The sequence below is a fragment of the Lampetra fluviatilis genome, chromosome 23 (genome assembly GCF_964198595.1).
Source record: "Lampetra fluviatilis chromosome 23, kcLamFluv1.1, whole genome shotgun sequence".
Lineage (NCBI taxonomy): Eukaryota > Metazoa > Chordata > Hyperoartia > Petromyzontiformes > Petromyzontidae > Lampetra > Lampetra fluviatilis.
The window spans coordinates 12,884,605-12,904,973 of record NC_136297.1 but is presented as its reverse complement, the minus strand read 5'-3'; the positions used below and the strand labels follow the sequence as shown (position 1 = coordinate 12,904,973).

Genomic DNA, 20,369 nt, shown 5'->3' with positions numbered 1-20,369 from the left:
CCAAATACACACGTGCTTGCAGCTATTTAGTCAACACACACACATAGTACACATTCAGCAGCAGCAGCGGCACACACGCTTGACTGCGTACAATGCACAGCGGTGCATTTTATGTGGACGCTTATGAAGCAAAGTACATACACTTAGTGGTTCCTCAACATCGCAGTGACAGGGCCGGTGGTAATGCCAAGCTCAGCAATCCCCCCCCCGCCTGTCCCCCAGCCAATTTCCCGCAACGCGAAATGCAATCTAAAACAATTCCCCCAACGCGAAGATCAAGCTTAATTGAGACGCGGCGGAGTCACTCGCTTCTCCTGCAGGTCTGCGTGTGACCGGCAATAATGTGCCCGCTGCAGACCATGGCACTGGATCGCAGCCAACTCATTGCATTGGCAAGTCGCCCGCTCCACACAACCCCCCTCCCTCCACGTCTCTTCCCCAACCGTGAGCAGAAAAGGAATTTCACCGATGCGAACTTGGGAGAGAGTCCCGACAGCAGGCCGGACAAGGCGGCATTGTGCGATCGCTGCTGAAGGCCCATTAACTGAAGTATTGACGGAATACTTTGCGTGGTGTGTAATTCACATTGTACATCACTATTTAATGCCCTTGTCATTTTCATCGTTATCACCCTCGCGCCGCGGAGGGCACGCGCTGGGCAGTCGGCGTGCGTTCCTGGAGGGGGGGGGAGGTCGAGCGCGCGCCCGTGCCTTGCGGGGGGGGGGGGCGCGCCCGTGCCGTGCGCCCGGGGGGGGGGGGGGGGGCGCGCCCGTGCCTTGCGCCCGGGGGGGGGGGGGGGCGCGCCCGTGCCTTGCGCGCGTGCCGCGTGACGCGGCGCCCCGCGAGCAGCGCCGCCCGCGTGGCGGTGTGCGGCGAGCGGGCCCAGCGCCCCTGCCGCACGTGGCGGGTTTCTTTTTTGTTTCAAATCGTGGGACTCGTGCGACTCATGCGGGGGCAGCCTTAGGGGCGGGGGAGGGGTGAGCACCACCTCCTGTCGGACAGAACCCTCGAGCCGCGAGTCGGCAGCAGCCGCCGCTTCGTCGGCAGCAGCCGCCGCTTCTTCGCCTGAGGACGGCTGCTTGCGTAGCAGCCGCCGCTGGCAACCGCGCGCGCTGCGGGAGGGCGCGCGTGCCCCGAGCTCCCCACGCGGGACTCTTTCTCCTTCCCCGCGGGGCCGACGCCGAGGGGGCTCTCCCCGGTCAGTGCAGGGGCATGAAGTATGGTGCACACTGCCAGGTGAGCCACGCAGAAAACCCCGCCGTGACAAAGTATATTTCTAAACTATTTGGTGATGCAGCTGCGGTGGCAGTGAGGTGCACCCAGCAGCAACAACAACAACAACACGCTTGTCGATAACACTGTGGCCTTTGAAGGAAACATTTTTCCGTGACGTTTCGGGCACCGGCCCTTCTTCATAGCGCACAACGAAATGCCCGATTGGCTAGATTCCTGGTACATTCTCAACACCTCCTGCCTCGTCCGCGCTCTGCTCGAGTGGAGACTCCTCCCGGGTCTCAACCCGGTGCGCCGTGCCGGCCTGGACGGGCTCATGCTCACATCAGTCGCCCCAACGGCCTGGGGCTGTTGTGTAGGCGACCGCGCACTCCGCCCCGTGTGCGTCTGCACGCCCTGCGCTTTGGACGCGGAGTTTTGTTAAGAGGGCTACGGAATCAAAGCGCCTTTGTTCTTGGCGCCCTCGGCAAGGTGACGCGCGGAGCCGGGCGCTCGTGGTGGCGGCTCACAGCGGCACCCTCGCGATCTGCCACGGGCCTGCATAGCGGCTTCGCGTGAGATGGCGGCGGCATGGAGAGTCCATCAAGCAGTAGATTGATCATAGCAGCTGCTGATGATGATGGCAATACGTTCCAGGGGCTAGTGGAGGAGGAGACTAAGCAGGGACTGCTGATGAGAAGGCTTAGCTCAAAGCTCCCCTCCCCCCCATGATCTCGACCACTGCGGATGCCCCGTGGGATACTGGACTAGAGAGGGGGAGGGGATGAGCGGTGTTGCCTTGGTTATCGTTTCCAGTTAACAGGATTCCTTCTTTTTTGTTCCGCACGTTGTCAATCCATTAATTAGTGGATTGTTCACCGCGCGCATGTCACTGGGTGCGCCGCTGTGCCCGCGGCACTCCGCCACGATCCACCTGGCACCGCGGGAAGTTCCCCCGAGTAGAATATTAAACCGATTCTCGCGCTGATGATGCGTGCACGTCGAAGCACGCGGGATAAGAACTCGATCGATATGGAAATCACGAGCCGGTGTTACACTCGCAAATGGAGGAGGCTCGTGAAAAAAACGCTCCTGAGCAGTTGGAGGCAGTCGTCCTCCAACAACAACGGAGGGCAGAGGAGCAACGGATAATTATGACATGCGGCAAGTTGGCACAGTAGGGGGCACAACTGGTGCATCTGCCAGTTATCTCAGTCAGCCAACCCATGGCACCTGCTGGGTCTGTCCCGTGACCTCCTGTCGGCGAACCTTCGACACATCACGTGGTGGCCTCAAAGTGCACCTAGCCTGGCACTGGCGCCGTGGCGACGTCACCGCCACTTAGTGGCGATGGCGTCGCTGTTGTTGTGGAGCAAATTAAACAGCCAGCAGTGCAGAGGAGATGGGACACGTGTATAAGACGAAGGAGGATTAGCAGGTGACCCTGGTTTGTGATCATTTGTTGACTCCTGGCAAGGGACGTGGAAAGAGGGGTGGGGAGATTCAGATCCCGTGCGGTTTTCACTCGGAGTCGTGACCCCGTGAAGATGACCCTTGAACCCTTAACCAGGCCTAGGGGGACCGCCCCAGCCAGGAACCAATCTACATTATCATCACCATCATCTACATTATCATCACCATCCTCTACATCATCATCACCATCATCTACATCATCACCATCATCTACATCATCACCATCATCCACATCATCACCATCATCTACATCATCATCATCATCACCATTATCTACATCATCTACATCATCATCACCATCATCTACATTATCATCCCCATCATCTACATCATCACCATCATCTACATCACCATCACCATCATCTACATCATCATCCCCATCATCTACATCATCATCATCTACATCAGTGGTTCAAAACCTGGGGTGCACGCACCCCCTGTGGATGCGAGATGCCCTTTCTGGGGATGCGAGACACGGCCAGATTTCTTCTGACAAGGCACATCATCGAAACACAAATGAAGCACGGACACGTAAGTAAACCTACTTTGTTTCATCAAACCCTCTGTAGTTATTAATATTATTACATTTTTTACGATTGAGAACCAAAGGGGTGCATGGCTGCAGGAAAGGTTAAGAACCACTGATCTACATCATCATCACCACTACCATCATCTACATCACCATAATCTATATCACCATCATCGACATCATCGCTATTATTATTTTTATCACCTACATCACCATCTACACCATCACCGTCATTACGGGGCGGTGGCGCGGCCCAGCGTGGGCCGTGCCCGTGGCGTTTCGCGGAGCTTCGCGGTTCGATTCCAGAAGGCCGCCCTGGCTAACACTGCACGCGCATTGCACCACAAAATAGCACGCGCCGTCTGTTTCACAGTGCACGCGAGGGCACCCGTGGAAGAGTCGGACCACTGTGTGCCGGCGACATGGATCCAAGCTTGCCGCACGTGAGAAAATTACTCAATTGGGTGATCTTTTCCCCCCACCGCCTACCGCAAAAACTTGGCAGGACCCTCCTGAAAAAGAGTCTTGAGACTCGGCGAACCTTTTTCTGGGTTAACAAGTGTTATAATATATAAACACTACATCCCAGCAATGCATGACGTGATATGGCGCCTCACGCGCGTAGACAACACAAGTCCTGAGCGCCAATGGGACACGGAAGCAGTTGAATAGAGGACTCACGTGGGGCAGCAGGAAATCGGCCGTCCTGACCCCCCCTCAGATCCCCCCCCCCCCCCACATGCCGCCCCCCCACACCGGGCTATGATGGCCCGTGTCCCGAATTCCTGCCATGGACAAATACATTTACAAACTATTTGGCGATGCTAGCCTGCCAGTAGTGCAGCAGCAGCACGAGTAAGAAAACAACAAAAAACGTTCATCATAAAAATCGCCTTGAATGGAAAATCATGTGATGAATATTTCTTTTAAAAAAATTGACAAGAAGCGATGTATTGGGCAACGGTCCATCACAAGTCAGGACCTGTAGCCTAAGCGTTATGGTATTTTAATTAGTAAATGTGTTGCTGGTAAAACGTCGATAGTGGTAATGTGGTAGTGGACGAGGCTACTAAAGCAAGGGAAATAGGTCAATATATATTCTTTAAACATTCTCTGAGATATGCGATAATGCAATTCTGTACGTCATTAAATACTCCAAAATACTAAAATACTCTAAAACATCCATACTAATTATGGGCAATGAGTCTCAAGATAATAAAATCGAAACGGTAGAAGAGACGGTGGCGTACTTAAGCACTTATATATATTGTAACGTTCAAAACTTACAGGTTAAAGTCTATTGTGTTGTTGATGTAGGCGAAGTACAATGGAGGGGAGGGATCAAGGTAGGGGATCGTTATGGGGTGGGGGGGGCAGAAGCGAGTGTAGGGCACAGTGGCTAGGGAGGAGAGAAACGCGAGGAATTACAATGAATCTGGCGGTCGGTAAGCCCTAGTCATCCCTAGTCACCCCTAGTCACCCATAGTCATCCATAGTCACCCATAGTCACCCATAGTCACCCCTCGTCACCCCTAGTCAGCAGTGCCGGATTAAGCTAGTGCGGGGCCTGTAGCATATGTTATAAAGGGGCCCTAAATGAAAAAAATAAAAAAAATATTAAAACACATAAATGTTTAACTTGCATAGGAAAGTAATTATATTTATTAATTTGCTATACAGCCAGTTATACAACAAATCGCTAACCTTAAACACCCAGTCGTTCATAAAAGTTGAATGCAGTATAGCACTATAGCAATAGAGCAAGTGCAGAATCACTGAACCGGAGTTGATAGCTTGATAGCATTTAGTGCGGACCCTTGAAAGTGCGGGTCCCGTAGCACGTGTAGCTACTTTTGCATCTAGGATAATTCGGAACTGATAGTCAGCCCAATGAATAACCTGTTGCTACTTAATGGCCTGCATTTGTATTTCAGACCGGCATGTGTGCAAGCGCTCGCCACAGAAAAGGCCGCACAACTGCGCATACATCACCATTGCCGTGTGGCCTGCCAAGTGCCACGCATCGTGTACAGCGGCATCCTTGTACCGACGAAAGATGACGTCGGTCGTTGCATAGCTCAACGCCCATTCGTTAATCGTGTGGCCGATTACACCTTAATATATAGAGGACCGCAAAGCTTGGGAAATTGTGAGCTCCAGCTGGCCACGCGATCGCCCGCGGTTGAACCCGTGGCCACCGCTGCTGGGTGGACACAGGCGGAGAGGGGGGGGGGGGTCTTAGAAGCTTGCGCCATTAATTCTCCTGCCGCTCCGGGAGATGGAATCGACCCGGCGACCTCAGGGTCGTCGGGCATCAGTTTGAGCCGCCAGACAGCAGTCACCTGCCCCCTCCCCGTCTCCCATGGTCACACGAGCAGCAGAGCGAGAGGTCAGTGGGCCGGCCCACTGGGCCGGCCTCCTCGTCCATGGCGCAGAGCAGACTTTCAAGCACTGCCGAGCAGACTTTCAAGCACTGTCGATGTATTCGTACAGGGAATACGAGTGATGATTTGATAACGCCACTCATTGCAAGATTATCCTCACGTCATTCGTTCACCGTTATTGACAACATGAAGAGACTTGTAAACCACTCAAGTCAGTCACATCACCTGGGGTGTTTCCCACAGGTATCCTGCTCTGGGCTCACTAACGAATTCCATCCCAGTCGCATTCCCATCTATTTCAGTTTTTGCTTTCATGCAGCCCCAACAATTATATTGATGTTGTGCTGCTGGGGTCACGTGTCAGCCCCGTTCAACATTCTCCCAGCGTGCAGTGCTCCACCCTGAGTTAGAGTCATCGACTACTCGAGTAATCGGATCAGCCAGCGCGGGCAGACGACTTGGGTAAGTCGAGAGTTGACACATTTTGTCGAGCCTCGCTAATTGCTCTCTTGACCTTGTAGGCGCCACTTGAAAATGAGCAAATGAAGGTCAATTAGGAATGGGCTCGAGACCTGCCCTTTAGAACTAATTTAATAACCACGCTTCCGCAGTTTGGTGCTATCCTACAGCGAGCCTCAACTTTCATAGTTCACCTTCATTACACCGCGTTATTCAATGGTGCATCTCCGTTGAAGAACACAACGCTACAATACCATTACAACGTACAGCCCTATGATAATCCACCGCTGCATGAAGGCGTTGCCTATGCAGTGTTAGTCGCTGGGGATTGTTTGACCAATCTGGTCAGAGTGTGTTGGTTAAAGAGGTACAGTAGCTCCACGACTAGTTCACATATCATTCGCCACTGATGCTAGCCGTGGCCAGGAATGACTTTCCGAGTTAAAATTACTGTTGTCAACGCTGATTTAAAGTGTTTTTAAGCTGATTAAGTTATACATTATATTACTTTAGAGATACAAGCGTGTTGATGCATTTTCTTGACTGCCCTTTTTAGAGTTAGTGATTGAAGTCACGTGGCCGAGTTCACAGTGGATTGCGTTAACCACTGCACCACCGCTCCCCGAAAGAATGTATAATCCCACAATTCCGTTATTCGCCAGGCCGTGTGGGCTAGACAACGCGTCACCTGATTGTGAGTGTAGCTCAAAGTGGGGGTGGCGTGTGTCCACCCCCACTCTGAACCCGCCCCCTGTGAGAACGGCCGCTGCTGCGTTCAGCAGCGTCGAGTCCCTGATGCAGCCTCTTCCTCCCTCACCTCGCCTGACCCCTCGCTCCCGTTTCTCCGACCCTTTCCCCACCCTTTCTCTTCTCCCTTCGCGCCATTCCTTTTGTCTTCATCCCACGCATGTTATCCTTCAGTCCTCCCCTCCCCGTGGCGTGCCACGGATACAAAGTTGCTTCGTGGATAATTAATTTTCTGCGCTGTAGAAACATTGTAGACGTCTGCATTAATTGCAAAGCCTATAAATAATGTGGGGCTTTTTTCGATTGAGCCATTCGCGCAAATTCTAATCTCAACACGCGGAACGCTGGAACGACAATTTAACGTAAAAAATGTTAACGAGAAAGAAGACTAACAGAGGCAAGCGTAGGGGAGTAATCATCGTAGCGCGAGACGGGCGACAGCAAACACAACAACCACTCAGGGACACGTCTGGGCTCAACACCTTGTGCCAAGATGACGCCGCAACAAGAGGAGGCGCACTGCAGTAACGAGCTGGTTAGACCTCCATTGCAACCAACGACCTCCATTGCAACCAACCACCTCCATTGCAACCAACCACCTGCATTGCAACCAACCACCTCCATTGCAACCAACGACCTCCATTGCAACCAACCACCTCCATTGCAACCAACCACCTCCATTGCAACCAACGACCTCCATTGCAACCAACCACCTCCATTGCAACCAACCACCTCCATTGCAACCAACCACCTCCATTGCAACCAACCACCTCCATTGCATCCAACGACCTCCATTGCAACCAACCACCTCCATTGCAACCAACAACCTCCAATGCAACCAACGACCTCCATTGCAACCAACGACCTCCATTGCAACCAACCACCTCCATTGCAACCAACCACCTCCATTGCAACTAACGACCTCCATTGCAACCAACCACCTCCATTGCAACCAACGACATCCATTGCAACCAACGACCTCCATTGCAACCAACCACCTCCATTGCAACCAACGACCTCCATTGCAACCAACCACCTCCATTGCATCCAACGACCTCCATTGCAACCAACCACCTCCATTGCAACCAACGACCTCCATTGCAACCAACCACCTCCATTGCATCCAACGACCTCCATTGCAACCAAAAACCTCCATTGCAACCAACGACCTCCATAGCAACCAACGAGCTGCATTGCAACCAACGACCTCCATTGCAACCAAAAACCTCCATTGCAACCAACGACCTCCATAGCAACCAACGACCTCCATTGCAACCAACGACCTCCATAGCAACCAACGACCTCCATTGCAACCAACGACCTCCATAGCAACCAACGACCTCCATTGCAACCAACGAGCTGCATTGCAACCAACGACCTCCATAGCAACCAACGACCTCCATTGCAACCAACGACCTCCATAGCAACCAACGACCTCCATTGCAACCAACGACCTCCATAGCAACCAACGACCTCCATTGCAACCAACGACCTCCATAGCAACCAACGACCTCCATTGCAACCAACGACCTCCATTGCAACCAACGAGCTGCATTGCAACCAACGACCTCCATTGCAACCAAAAACCTCCATTGCAACCAACGACCTCCATAGCAACCAACGACCTCCATTGCAACCAACGACCTCCATTGCAACCAACGAGCTGCATTGCAACCAACGACCTCCATTGCAACCAACGACCTCCATTGCAACCAACGACCTCCATTGCAACCAACGACCTCCATTGCAACCAACGACCTCCATTGCAACCAAAAACCTCCATTGCAACCAACGACCTCCATTGCAACCAACGAGCTGCATTGCAACCAACGACCTCCATTGCAACCAACGACCTCCATTGCAACCAACGACCTCCATTGCAACCAACGACCTCCATTGCAACCAACGACCTCCATTGCAACCAACGACCTCCATTGCAACCAAAAACCTCCATTGCAACCAACGACCTCCATTGCATCCAACGACCTCCATTGCAACCAACGACCTCCATTGCAACCAACGACCTCCATAGCAACCAACGACCTCCATTGCAACCAACGAGCTGCATTGCAACCAACGACCTCCATTGCAACCAACGACCTCCATTGCAACCAACGACCTCCATTGCAACCAACGAGCTGCATTGCAACCAACGACCTCCATTGCAACCAACGACCTCCATTGCAACCAACGACCTCCATTGCAACCAACGACCTCCATTGCAACCAACGACCTCCATTGCAACCAACGACCTCCATTGCAACCAAAAACCTCCATTGCAACCAACGACCTCCATTGCATCCAACGAGCTGCATTGCAACCAACGACCTCCATTGCAACCAACGACCTCCATTGCAACCAACGACCTCCATTGCAACCAACGACCTCCATTGCAACCAACGACTTCCATAGCAACCAACGACCTCCATTGCAACCAACGACCTCCATAGCAACCAATGACCTCCATTGCAACCAACGACCTCCATAGCAACCAACGAGCTGCATTGCAACCAACGACCTCCATTGCAACCAAAAACCTCCATTGCATCCAACGACCTCGATAGCAACCAACGACCTCCATTGCAACCAACGACCTCCATTGCAACCAACGAGCTGCATTGCAACCAACGACCTCCATTGCAACCAACGACCTCCATTGCAACCAACCACCTCCATAGCAACCAACGACCTCCATTGCAACCAACGAGCTGCAATGCGACCAACGCAGCAGCTCCCTTGAATGAACAGCCGCACAAATATTCGGTGGTGAGGAGTTAGCGCGGCTGCCGTCATTTCTGGGTTTCTCTGTTAACGTCACCGTGGGAATCTGGAGACGAGCAGCATCTGTGTGACGCTGAGAAACCCACCAGCACAACGCAATACGCGTGGCAGGCCGGGAAAAAAGGACAAGCTTAAAGAGCGACACAGCAACGTGTCCAGTAGCGAACTTACAGCAACTTTGCGTTCTGCAGGTGCATTGTGCTCCTCTCGTCTTGGGTCACCATCACAATGATATTGAGCAATTGTGAGCGAAAGACAACAGCAGCGACACGGTGATAGACGACTGTGCACCGGTTTCGTCCTCGTTGGGACTCATCAGCACGGTATAATAATGAAACCGGTCTACTGTTGTCTGTCACTGCATCACTGCTGCTATTAATCGGCCATGTTTGTTCAAAGTTATTTCTCGTGGTGAACGAAGACAAGCGGACCACAATGCACTTTTTTTGTTGGCAAAAAAAAGACGTGACCGATGAAAGAGCCGCAGTGGAGAAGCGTGCGTGCCTTCGCGAGGATCTGCCACGAGTCTCGATTTGAAGGACGAGCAGGAGCAGCAGGAGGAGGAGGAGGCAGCGACAAAACTCGACCCACGGGAAGAGATGTATCGATGCGGTTTTTTATATTGTATTCGTTTTGTTTTTTCTCGCAGACACATTCACCAATTTGCAAGAAAACTGCGACCGCCCGGGGCACCCTGGAGGTTTGGCAAGGGGCTGAGCGGCGGAGGCAAGAGCACCAGGTGCACGTGGCACCGCACGCCGAACGTGCCCTCTTGCTTGTTGTGCCGCTGGGCACAGAGGATCTCGCAGTCGTAGGCGCACGGGTCCAGTGGGGTCATCAATGAGGGCTTGCAACTGGGGCGCCCAGCAAGAGTGTGCCGCGTGGCCACTATGGAGATGAGCGGGCGGCCACAGGGGTTGGCCAAACAACCACAGTGTAGGATCACAGAGCTTGGGCAATGACTGGCGCCGGTTCTTACCGTCTTCCCGCCGCTTCGCCCGTGGATTTTCACTCCCACGCCTCCGTGCGCGAACTGTGCACGTTACAAAACCCCTACAGCGTTTGTGAGATGCAGTTTTGATCAATGGCGCGAGGAGGGGGGGTGGGTATTAATAAGTGTACAAGATAAAGGGCTGGCTGCTGCACGCGTCTGGATCTGCACTAATTGGCAGAAATCACTCCCCGCTAACCACCGGTTCCACTCCCCCACCCTTCCACCCCCACACAGAGCTGAAACGATATGCATGATTAATTATATGCATGATTAATTATAGCATTATTCAGGTTGAATCTTTATTGCGTGTGGAGTTGTTAATAGGAGTTTAACAAAAAATAGTTCCTTTGCAGGAAAATGGCAAGTCTATTAAAGAGAAGTGAAATAAAATAGTGAATTAACGAGTGAGTCGAGAGTCAATAAGTCGGCAGAAAAAAATGGAAAGTGATCGCAGCACAACCGTGCACGGTGCCAAAACCAATGCCATCCCCTCGCTCCTCCGCACCTCGACTCCGTGACGACCCCCGCGGCTGCGGCGAGCGTTGAGCGACCGCCGCCGTGGACACCCAAAGCGAGCGCAGCCGCCGCTCGCGCGCTCTCCGGCTGGCTCCGAGCCGGGGGGCACCAACAGAGCCACCCCCCCCTCCCCCCCCCCCACCGAACCCCAACACCGGGCAACCCCCCCCCCCCAACAGGCAGCACCTGCGCCCGACCGCCACCTGCCTGAAATCCACCAACTCGCTCACTGCCAGCAGTAGCAGCAGTCGTGCGGGCACCCTGGCAGCCACGGGACTGGCGCGAGCGGGACTCGCACGCGGAGCGAGCGAGAGCTGACATCAAGGCGAGGCGCGCACATCCACACAGGGGCGTGTGTGTGTCTGTGCGTGTGTGTGCGTGCGTGTGCGTGTTTGTGCGTGTGTGTGCGTGTATGTGTTTGTGACGTCACCGCCACTTAGTGGCGAATGGCGGTTGTTGTTGTTGTTGTGTATGTGTGTGCGTGTGTGTGCGTGTGTGCGTGTGTGCGTGCGTGTGTGTGTGTGCGTGTGGGGAAGCAGCGGCACGGAAGAACGACACGTGTCTCATTCCGCTGTGGCGCGTGAACCACGCGTGAACCACGCGTGAACCACGCGTGAATCACGCGTGAACCACGCGTGAACCACGCGTGAACCACGCATTCGTTTCCGCTTCGACGCCAAACGCACGCATTACGAGAACGCACGCGTTCATTCAGAGCTTCGCTTCGTGGCAGTCAAGAGATTTATAATACGCCGATTACTACCGCGGCTCGCTCCACGTACGTGTTTGTTCGTGTTCTCGTTGTGGCAGCTGTACAGGTTGCGGCGAGGCGGCCCCACGCTCTCTTCTCATAGCAGTGGGGGTATTTATTTATCAGCGGTACGTGGAATGCGCCCGCTCCAATTTGCCCACAATTACCCAAGCGAGTAATCACTATCATGTAACAGCGGCCACGCAGGGAAGGTGTGGGGCTGTGAATGCTGGGACCCCAGCGGAGGAAATGGCCCAAAGTTCACCCCCTACCCCCTCTCCCTCGCACTGCAGTTCAATTACAGGTGTCGCCGCCACGCTCAGAGTCGCGGCTCTCAGAGGGATCGGCGAGAATGCCTCGGGCACCGACAGACTCTGAGCTAATCGCTCGTTTTGTAGTTCCAGCCGGCTCGCCGTGCAGCACTCCGAGCGCTTCTCGCGTGGATAGGGTGGGGGGGAGGGCCGTTTACAATCCTAACAGCGGGACCCAACGTGACGCGCTACTTGTATATTGCAAACAAACAGCCCCTCCGCTCCCCCACCCAACTCCGGGGAGCCCTGCTGGGCTCTATTAGTAATTCAGCCGCCGTCGGCAGACGCGCGCGCGGTCTTAACGCTGCTGCCAACGCTCGGCTCGCGTCCCCACTGCCCCACATGCCACGGGGTGCTGCCGCGCCCACGATGCGTGGATTACCGACGCGTCCGATGGGACAGCTCCACTCCTACGGTCCGAACAAAGAGTCCCGATTCAGCATTCTCGCAGAGCGTCGCCGCGTACGCGCGGGGAGGGCTGCCACGGCGCTTCGTGACATTGCGACACCGAGTATCACGCGGAGCCGTGCCGATAACCCCGTCACCTGCAGACGTTCACGCTGCAGACACGGACCCGCGCTCGCTGCTCAATGGGCCAGCGGCCATTCACACGGCGATGATATCGCGACGAACGTTGTTATTCTCTTGCAGTCGCCACGTGCAGATGGCAATACGTTAAATATGCCGTCACGTGACTCTGCTAATATAATGCACTTTAAAAAGAGGGAGGGAGGGGGAGAGGAAGGGAGGTAGGCAGGTAGGTGAGGGAGGGAGGGCGAGAGGGGAGAGAGGGGGCCACACTAAAAAAAATGTACCCAGATGTGCAATCTGACACTTGTTTGAAATTCAGCTACGCATGCCCCCATGATACGACATTAGCATGTGCGGTAGAGCAGAGGTGTAGCCAGCCGGAGGTAGACGGGGGAGGATGAGGAGGGGTGTGGGGGGGGTGTGGGGGGGGGTGTGGGGGGGTGTGTGGGGGGTGTGTGGGGGGGTGTGTGGGGGGTGTGTGGGGGGGTGTGTGGGGGGGGGGAGTTATCACTCGACAGTTTTGGACAGCCGTTAGAAATGCCACGAGCCATTTAAGATTTTTCACACGCGTACAAATCCTAAATAAATTACGTATCATTCCCAATGCATTTTATATACGTCATGTTACTTAATGAAGACATTTTTTTTACGCGCAATAAATATTGTATCGTGGAATGATTCGAACCCCGGTGTTTGTGTGATTATGTATTTGTTTGTTTGTATTTCTGGGCGCGCCTCCGCCGCGGATGATGGCCCATCGACAGCTCGTGTGGATTTGCGGCACCTTCTGGCTCAAGAGGCCGGGGAGCGAGTTCGTGGTGGCCGCTCGCCCCGACTCCAGCGCTCAGTGCTGCAGCCTCTCCCGAGGACACAATGCACATGGCATGGCACCCATTCGAGCCGGGCGTACGTTTATATAATTTGGTGCTGATGCTGCTGCTGCATTGGCAATGGCGCAAAAGCACCAACATTTTTATATTAACGCATTCGTCAATACCACTGTGGCCTGGAAATAAAAACAGATATATATAATAAGTGAGGTTTTGTGATGTGCTATAAAGAACGGCTATTGCCTGAAACGTCATATATCATATATTTTTACTTTTAAGGCCAGCGTGTTATTGACGAATATGTAATGCGTGGCTACAGGAGGCTATGGCCAATTCCACCGTCACCGAATTACAGCAGGGAGTACAAAACGTGAAGATGGCAACAATTGTCACATTCACCGTTGGGGCCCTTGGGTGCGAGTTTCAAATCGTGTCCACGGCCAACGGTGGCGACGTGGCTGGAGCACGGCGCTGTGAACCTCGCGACCCGATTTGCTATTCGCAGCCACGGCTAGCATCAGTGGCGAGCGATGTCTGAAGCAGTCAGGCCTCCCCCTCCCCCCACACTCAATTCATAAACCCATTCTGACCATCTCAGTGAAGAATAGTCACGACTGCGCAGCATGGAAGAGATCTCCTTCACCGGCGATGGAATAACAAAGCGCTGTGAATTATTATGAATTTAACATTTTCCTGCACAGCAGCCTGGCACGGAGCGATGATAATTATGAATGTACACCTGGCTGCATTTTTCTTGTAATGTTATTACCGTGCAATCAATCACCGAGCGACACACACATATATATGACGTATTAACCAATCAACATCACCCTGATCAACTCACTGCTGGATTGGTCAACGGTCAATCCATTGCCTCCTCAAGTCGCTGCCACCTCTCCCGATCCTGCGATGGATGCAACAATCCACCCAGCACCTCCACATGAAGCGATTTCACCCCGGGTATGTAAATATAGAGACAAAGATCCCCCGTAAAGGCCTAACGGACGTTTGGGGAAAGTGCTGTTAGCGAGCACGTATGAAGGCCGGCACGGCACACGAGGGGGTGGGTGGGCTACTCCATGACCGACCGCCTTTGTCTCCCCAATGGCGATGCTTACACATCGCACCGGGTACTCATGTGAGGCTGAGTTCACCGAGGCACCGGTTCAGATAATTGTCACTGGTGTTGGCCGCGCTAACAGCGACGCACAGTGCACACACATCAACACGACTAGCATGCACGCACGCGGGATGTTTGGGTCGTTCTAATGCCATGGATAATAATTATAATTGTCGAGAGTTACCCATTGGGTAATGTGACATTGGGGTGTGTGTCTATATATACAGTGCTGTACACAGTTACATAATGACCTATTTTAATATTGTCACGTGCTCGGTTCTAATAGGATGGGCAACCCGCAACATTTGGTGGGAATGCCCGAGCCAGCCTACATAGAACGCCTGTGAATTGTCATGTTAGCGGGGAGCGGTGGTGCAGTGGTTAGCGCGCTGCGTCTGCGAACACAGCGACCAGAGTTCAATTGCCGCTCACAAGCAGTATTAGTGGCGAATATTTGAACCCGACCTTGGCCTCCCCTGGGTCGACTCACCCTACACGAACACATAATGCGGTAGTATGAACATCAGAACTGGGGAGACAAAGGCGGCCGGGCGTGGTGTTGGCCACCCACCCCATCGTGTGCCGTGCCGGCCTTCATTAATGTTCGCTAACAGCACTTGCACCAACAGTCTGTTAAAGGCTATACGGGAAATTTTCTGAAATGTTAATTATAATTATTTCATTATAAACTTAAGTAATATAAATAGCAGAGCCGCATACGCGACATAACCTGTCACCCGCGGCTTCATCAGCAGGTAACGCGACTATTTTGAAAAATGGCAGATAATGGGACGATTCTGAAGCTCCAACTCCATCTCATCGGCACACGATAGGGAAGTCGTCCCGAAATCAACAACGCAAGGTGGGGGGACGCGAACAGTCGCGGATAATTGGAGGAGGAAGGACTCAACAACTCCCGCGGATAACCGGAGTCGTGGGGTGACGTCCTGCTGTACCAACAGGCGCGTGCGGCTTAGGTGGACTATGGAAACAAATCTCACCTGCAGAGCCCAACAGCAGGCTCGTGTGGAGCAGCAGCAGCAGCACTTCGAGAGAACATCCCATGTTTGCGTCCGATGCGGTGCATCAACTCCAGAGAGAGTCCCCGTCCGTGAACGCGATTTAGCTGCGTTCCGTTAATAGGTCCAGCGCGATTATCTGCACGACAGCAAGGAGATAGAGAGAGGGGAGAGAGAGAGGGGGGACAGAGAGAGAGAGCGGAGAGAGAGGGGGGGGGCAGAGAGAGGAGAGAGAGGAGAGAGAGGAGGGACAGAGAGAGAGAGAGAGAAAGAAGGAGGGGGCGAGAGAAAGAGAACCGTGTCGGTGTGGAACGCAGACCGCAGTGAAACTGCATTCACGACGCCCGATCTCTGGAGCAAAGCAGCGCCGCTGAGCCGGATTAGCAGCCCGTCATGCGGCACTCAGCCTCGGGAATGGGGGGCGAGCAGGTGTAGTGCGCGCTTGGCTTGCGGAGGTGGCTCGGAGACGGGAGTGCAGCGATGGATTCCTGAGTGCATCTGTGCGGAGTTGTTTTGGTTGTTGAGTATCACCCGCCGGTTCGGGTTCGTTGATGCAAAAAGTGGCCACACAACCCAACCAGGCACACGCGCCTGACAAGCAGCCCCGAGACTCACCAAGCAAGGCATGCCTGGGTCAGGGCATTATTATTATCATCATAGAAAAACACCACACGTTCGCCAATAAAACAGTGCATTATATGCAACGTTTCAGGCAATGGCCCCTCTTCAGAGAGCATAGAGCAACGCCTGCACCTCTCTGGCCTCTATATGATGTGGAGGACCATTGCCCGAAACGTCGCCTATATTGTTTTTTTAAATGTCCAAGGCCACAGTGTAATTGGCGGATGTGACGAGTCTGTTCTTTGTGCACCACTGCCAACCGAGTGAATTACAAATAATTCATAATTATTATGGAATATCTCCAGGCCCCCCCCACCTCCCCTCGACAGGGAGGTGGGGGGGGGGGAGGTGGGAGGGATTGGGGGGGATTGGGGGGGAAATGGGGGGGGGTTATTGGGGGGGAGGTGGGGGGGATGGGGGGAAATGGGGGGGTGATTGGGGGGGAGGTGGGGGGGGAGTGGGGGGGGGAGTGGGGACGGGTTATTGGAGGGACAGTTTCGGATGAAATGAAGTCTGCACCTGCCTATTAAGTGATGCTCTACTAACGCACGCACGAAACACATCCGTGAGTTTTAATTACGAGCCCCTCAGTGCGCATACAATTACCTAATATTAGTCGTGCGAAACTCTGCAAAGCGGATACTCATCAAAAGACGTTGCTCGTTAGCTAGTCGCCGCTAATGCACGCGTTCGGAGTTCTGCCAGTTCACGTTCAACACATTTAGCCAATTAGTGAATCACGAGTCCGTGACCGGCTGATGGCATCGCTCACCGCCACGATCGGGTTGAAGGCGCGTTCGGCTTCTCGCAGTATTCTACTCTCCAGCGTAACAGCGCCCTTGGTTTCATTACAACTTTTGAATAATAATAACAACATTGATAATAATGTCCTCTGATTATTCAGGAAAAAACCTCAAGACGATTTTCAGGAGAGTCCTGCATTGGGATCGTTTTGGCCGATCCCATGAATTGAGACTTTTGGCTTCACCTGGGAGGAAACCTTCGAGCCCGCGGGAATCCCAACGCCACGGCACCCCAGGGGATGACAACGCTCCAGGCTCCGCATAGATTAATTGAACCCAAATTCATTGATTCGTTGAACGCACTTTGCTGTACTGCCATCTCCTGGCCACCTAAAAGCTCTGCTGGGTTCCTTTTGGGAGTTCCACGCATTTGCGTGATCCATCAACCCTCGCCACGAACGTGCACCACACGCATTCGCTCACTCCATGCGCATTTACATATTTACATCAGCATAAATAGCCATTCTCAATCCACTGTTGGATGAAGGCGTCCCCCCAAACGTGAGGATGAACCCAGCACCCGTGCACCACGAGCGGATTTCGCCGCTCCATCTCCTCGGTTCACATTCCTCGGCTGCCGCTGCTGCTTCATTTTGCCACCCTCCTAGCGACGCGCCCTACCCAATTTGACTTTCCTTCGCAGTTCTGGCTCACGTCTTTCGCCTGCGTTTGTTTTCCAATCCGCGCGTTTCTCTGTCCCTCTCTCGACGTAATCCCCGTGTATCCTGTTTCTACATGCCGCATATTTACAAACAATCAATATCCCCATAAACGTCCGCATCAAATCCCTGCAAACACGGAAAATATCCGACGCCGGGCGTGCAATACGCCGGCCGAATACCACCGCAGTCGACGCAGCGCACGCGAACGTACACGTCAGGTCGTGCTGCAGGAGCTAGGAGGAATAATTAGGAGAGATTCATCCAGCAGTAGATTGACTCTGGCCGCCGACGGTGATAACAAGACTCACGCGCAAGCACACGCACACGCGGGCAGGCGGGCAGACAGCGACGCACGGACGCGCGCGCACTCGCGGGCACGCGCAGTAGCACTCGCTCCTCTCTCGGGCAAGGGTCGCGACGCTCCGTCAGGGCGCCCGGTCGTGACGAGTCGCGACAGACTGCAGGCAATCCTCGCTTTGCGCACCTCGCAGGCCGTCCGGCTGGTGGTGACGACGACGACGGTGACGATGACGACGATGGTGAAGAACTGGAGAGAGGAGGATCCACTTTTGCAGGCGAAGAATGCGAAATTCTCTCCGCTTGCGCTTTTGCCGCTTGCAGCTGCTGCTAATGCCGCCGCTGCTGCTGCTGCTAGCAGCGACTCGTTATCCGCTCACCATGCTTCCTGCCGCTGCTGCTGCGCTGTGCGGGGCGTGTGCCCCGTGCGTCGCCACCGACACCGCCGCTGGAATCGTTCCTCTCGAGGTCGCCCCCCCCCCACCCCTCCCGCGCCGAGGGCTCCGGCTACCCGCGCCGCTCTCCGCTGCTGCCGCTGGATGCGCGGAGCTCGCGCGCGACGTGCAAGAGATTTGCATCAGACGCACGCGGACGCGTTTAGCACGCGGTCTGTCGCCCAACTCCACAGCTTGCTTTGTATAGATGGCGATGTATAGCGTGCAGTGCTTGGGCAAGAATTACATTTATAGTAGGTGTGTCACCACTATATTATTTACACTATGTAATTGTAACGCACCATTTATATATTTATTTTTTAATCTAACACGATGCTTGCAGCAGCCGATCGTTGGCTGGAGACCACGACCACCGTGTGCGCGGCGCTCTTTCTTTCCGTGTTCTTCCCTCGCTCGGCCGTTCCCTTTATTATGAATGGGCCCTTCTCTCTCTCTTCTCTCTCCGTCGTAAATTTTCGTCCGGTCACTCCAAAAACTCCGACGCGGGGTCGCACGGCGCCAACGCTTTACCTCGCGCGCTCCGAGTTCCACGCCGCTCCGCTCCGCTCGCCGGAGCGCCCGCGTGTGCTCGCGCGCGCGTGAATGCGCGTGCGTGCGCGTGCGTGTCTGTCTCGCCCCTATAGCCCCCCCACCGCGTAGCATCCCCCATACCCCCCCCCCTCCACATAGCCCCCCCCCCCCCAGCCTCCGCCTGTCTATGTTGTGTGGGTGGGTTTATTTGGCACGGACGATCAATCATCAGCAACTCAAAAATAAATTCGGCGAAGAAACGAATGAGTCCGGCGACAACACGATGGGCCTTGAGCAGACGAGAGTGTCACTCCTGCGTTCGCCTTCACGCCGGCGCCGCGCCTTAATCATTATTCAAACAAAACATAACTCAGCTCATTCGTCGACGACACTGGCGCCTTGTAATTAAAAAAAATATATAACAGGCGACGTTTCGGGCATTGGGCCTCCTGCGTAGCACATTCATGGAGAGGCGAGAGACGCAGGGTGGACGATCGGAGTTGGAGACCGCACTTGCTTACACCATGGGGCCTGATGAGACATTTTTATGCAACGTTTACTAATCTCCAGTTTTATCAAATAGGCGTATAAATAGTCAGACTCGCAGTAATTATTGAGCCACAATCAACCCCTCAAATTACATATGGAGTAATTCGAATTAAAGGACACGTGCGACATGAATTAAATAAATAAGGGGGGGGGGGTGGTGAGTGCGAACAGTGACGGGGACACGTGGAGTCACCGAGTCTCACCATCACGTGCGTTCGGCAGAAGCGGTGGAGCCAGGGGAACAACAACAACCACAACAACCACAACAACCACAACAACAACAACTACTACAACAACAGCGGCGGTGGTGGTGTTGGTGGTGGTGGTACAAGCCAGTAAACTAGTCGAGAGAGGGAGCCTCCTCCCTCGCACACACCATTACAACCGCGCTGTCGCACAGCATCGCAACAACAACAACCAGAGCATCGTTCTCACGAAAACAACATCCTTAGTCCAACGTATGTCGCAGCCGCGATGTTCCCCATGACATTATACAAGATCTGGGAATTGCATTTGGCCAGCTGCGGTGCTACGTGTCGTCAGTTGCCTTTGTGCTTTTGTACGGAGGCTTTTGTATTTTTTCGTGCTCTAAACGTAACCACGCGCGAGACGTTCTCCTCGAGAGCGAGCTCCGCGTCGTGCGGCGCGCCGTCGCGGACTCGACGCGGCTGCTGGCACGAGGCCAACGTCCTGAATTGCCGGCTCCGACCCGAACACCGCGCGTGCCCCCCCCCCCGCCAGAGCGCCACGCGTGGTCAGACTCGGCGCTGGGGACAATTCGTCACCAAAGTCGATTCGTCGATCAAAAAAAGCAG

The 20,369-nt window shown here is 54.0% G+C and overlaps 1 protein-coding gene across 2 annotated transcripts in view; it reads right to left on the bottom strand.

The window, feature by feature from the left end:
- CA10 (carbonic anhydrase 10 (inactive)) overlaps positions 1-19,082 on the bottom strand; it is a 147,103-nt gene extending 128,021 nt beyond the window's left edge. Inside the window, exons 1-2 of one of the 2 annotated variants that reach the window (XM_078867289.1) lie at positions 18,228-19,082; positions 15,640-15,796 (exon numbers count right to left, since the gene is read on the bottom strand). In XM_078867289.1, coding sequence (XP_078723415.1) covers positions 15,640-15,703 — 64 coding nt within the window. In that variant the 5' untranslated portion in view covers positions 15,704-15,796; positions 18,228-19,082. The remainder of the gene's footprint in view (positions 1-15,639; positions 15,797-18,227) is intronic. The other variant, XM_078867290.1, reaches the window with a different exon arrangement.
- Positions 19,083-20,369: the final 1,287 nt, after the last annotated feature.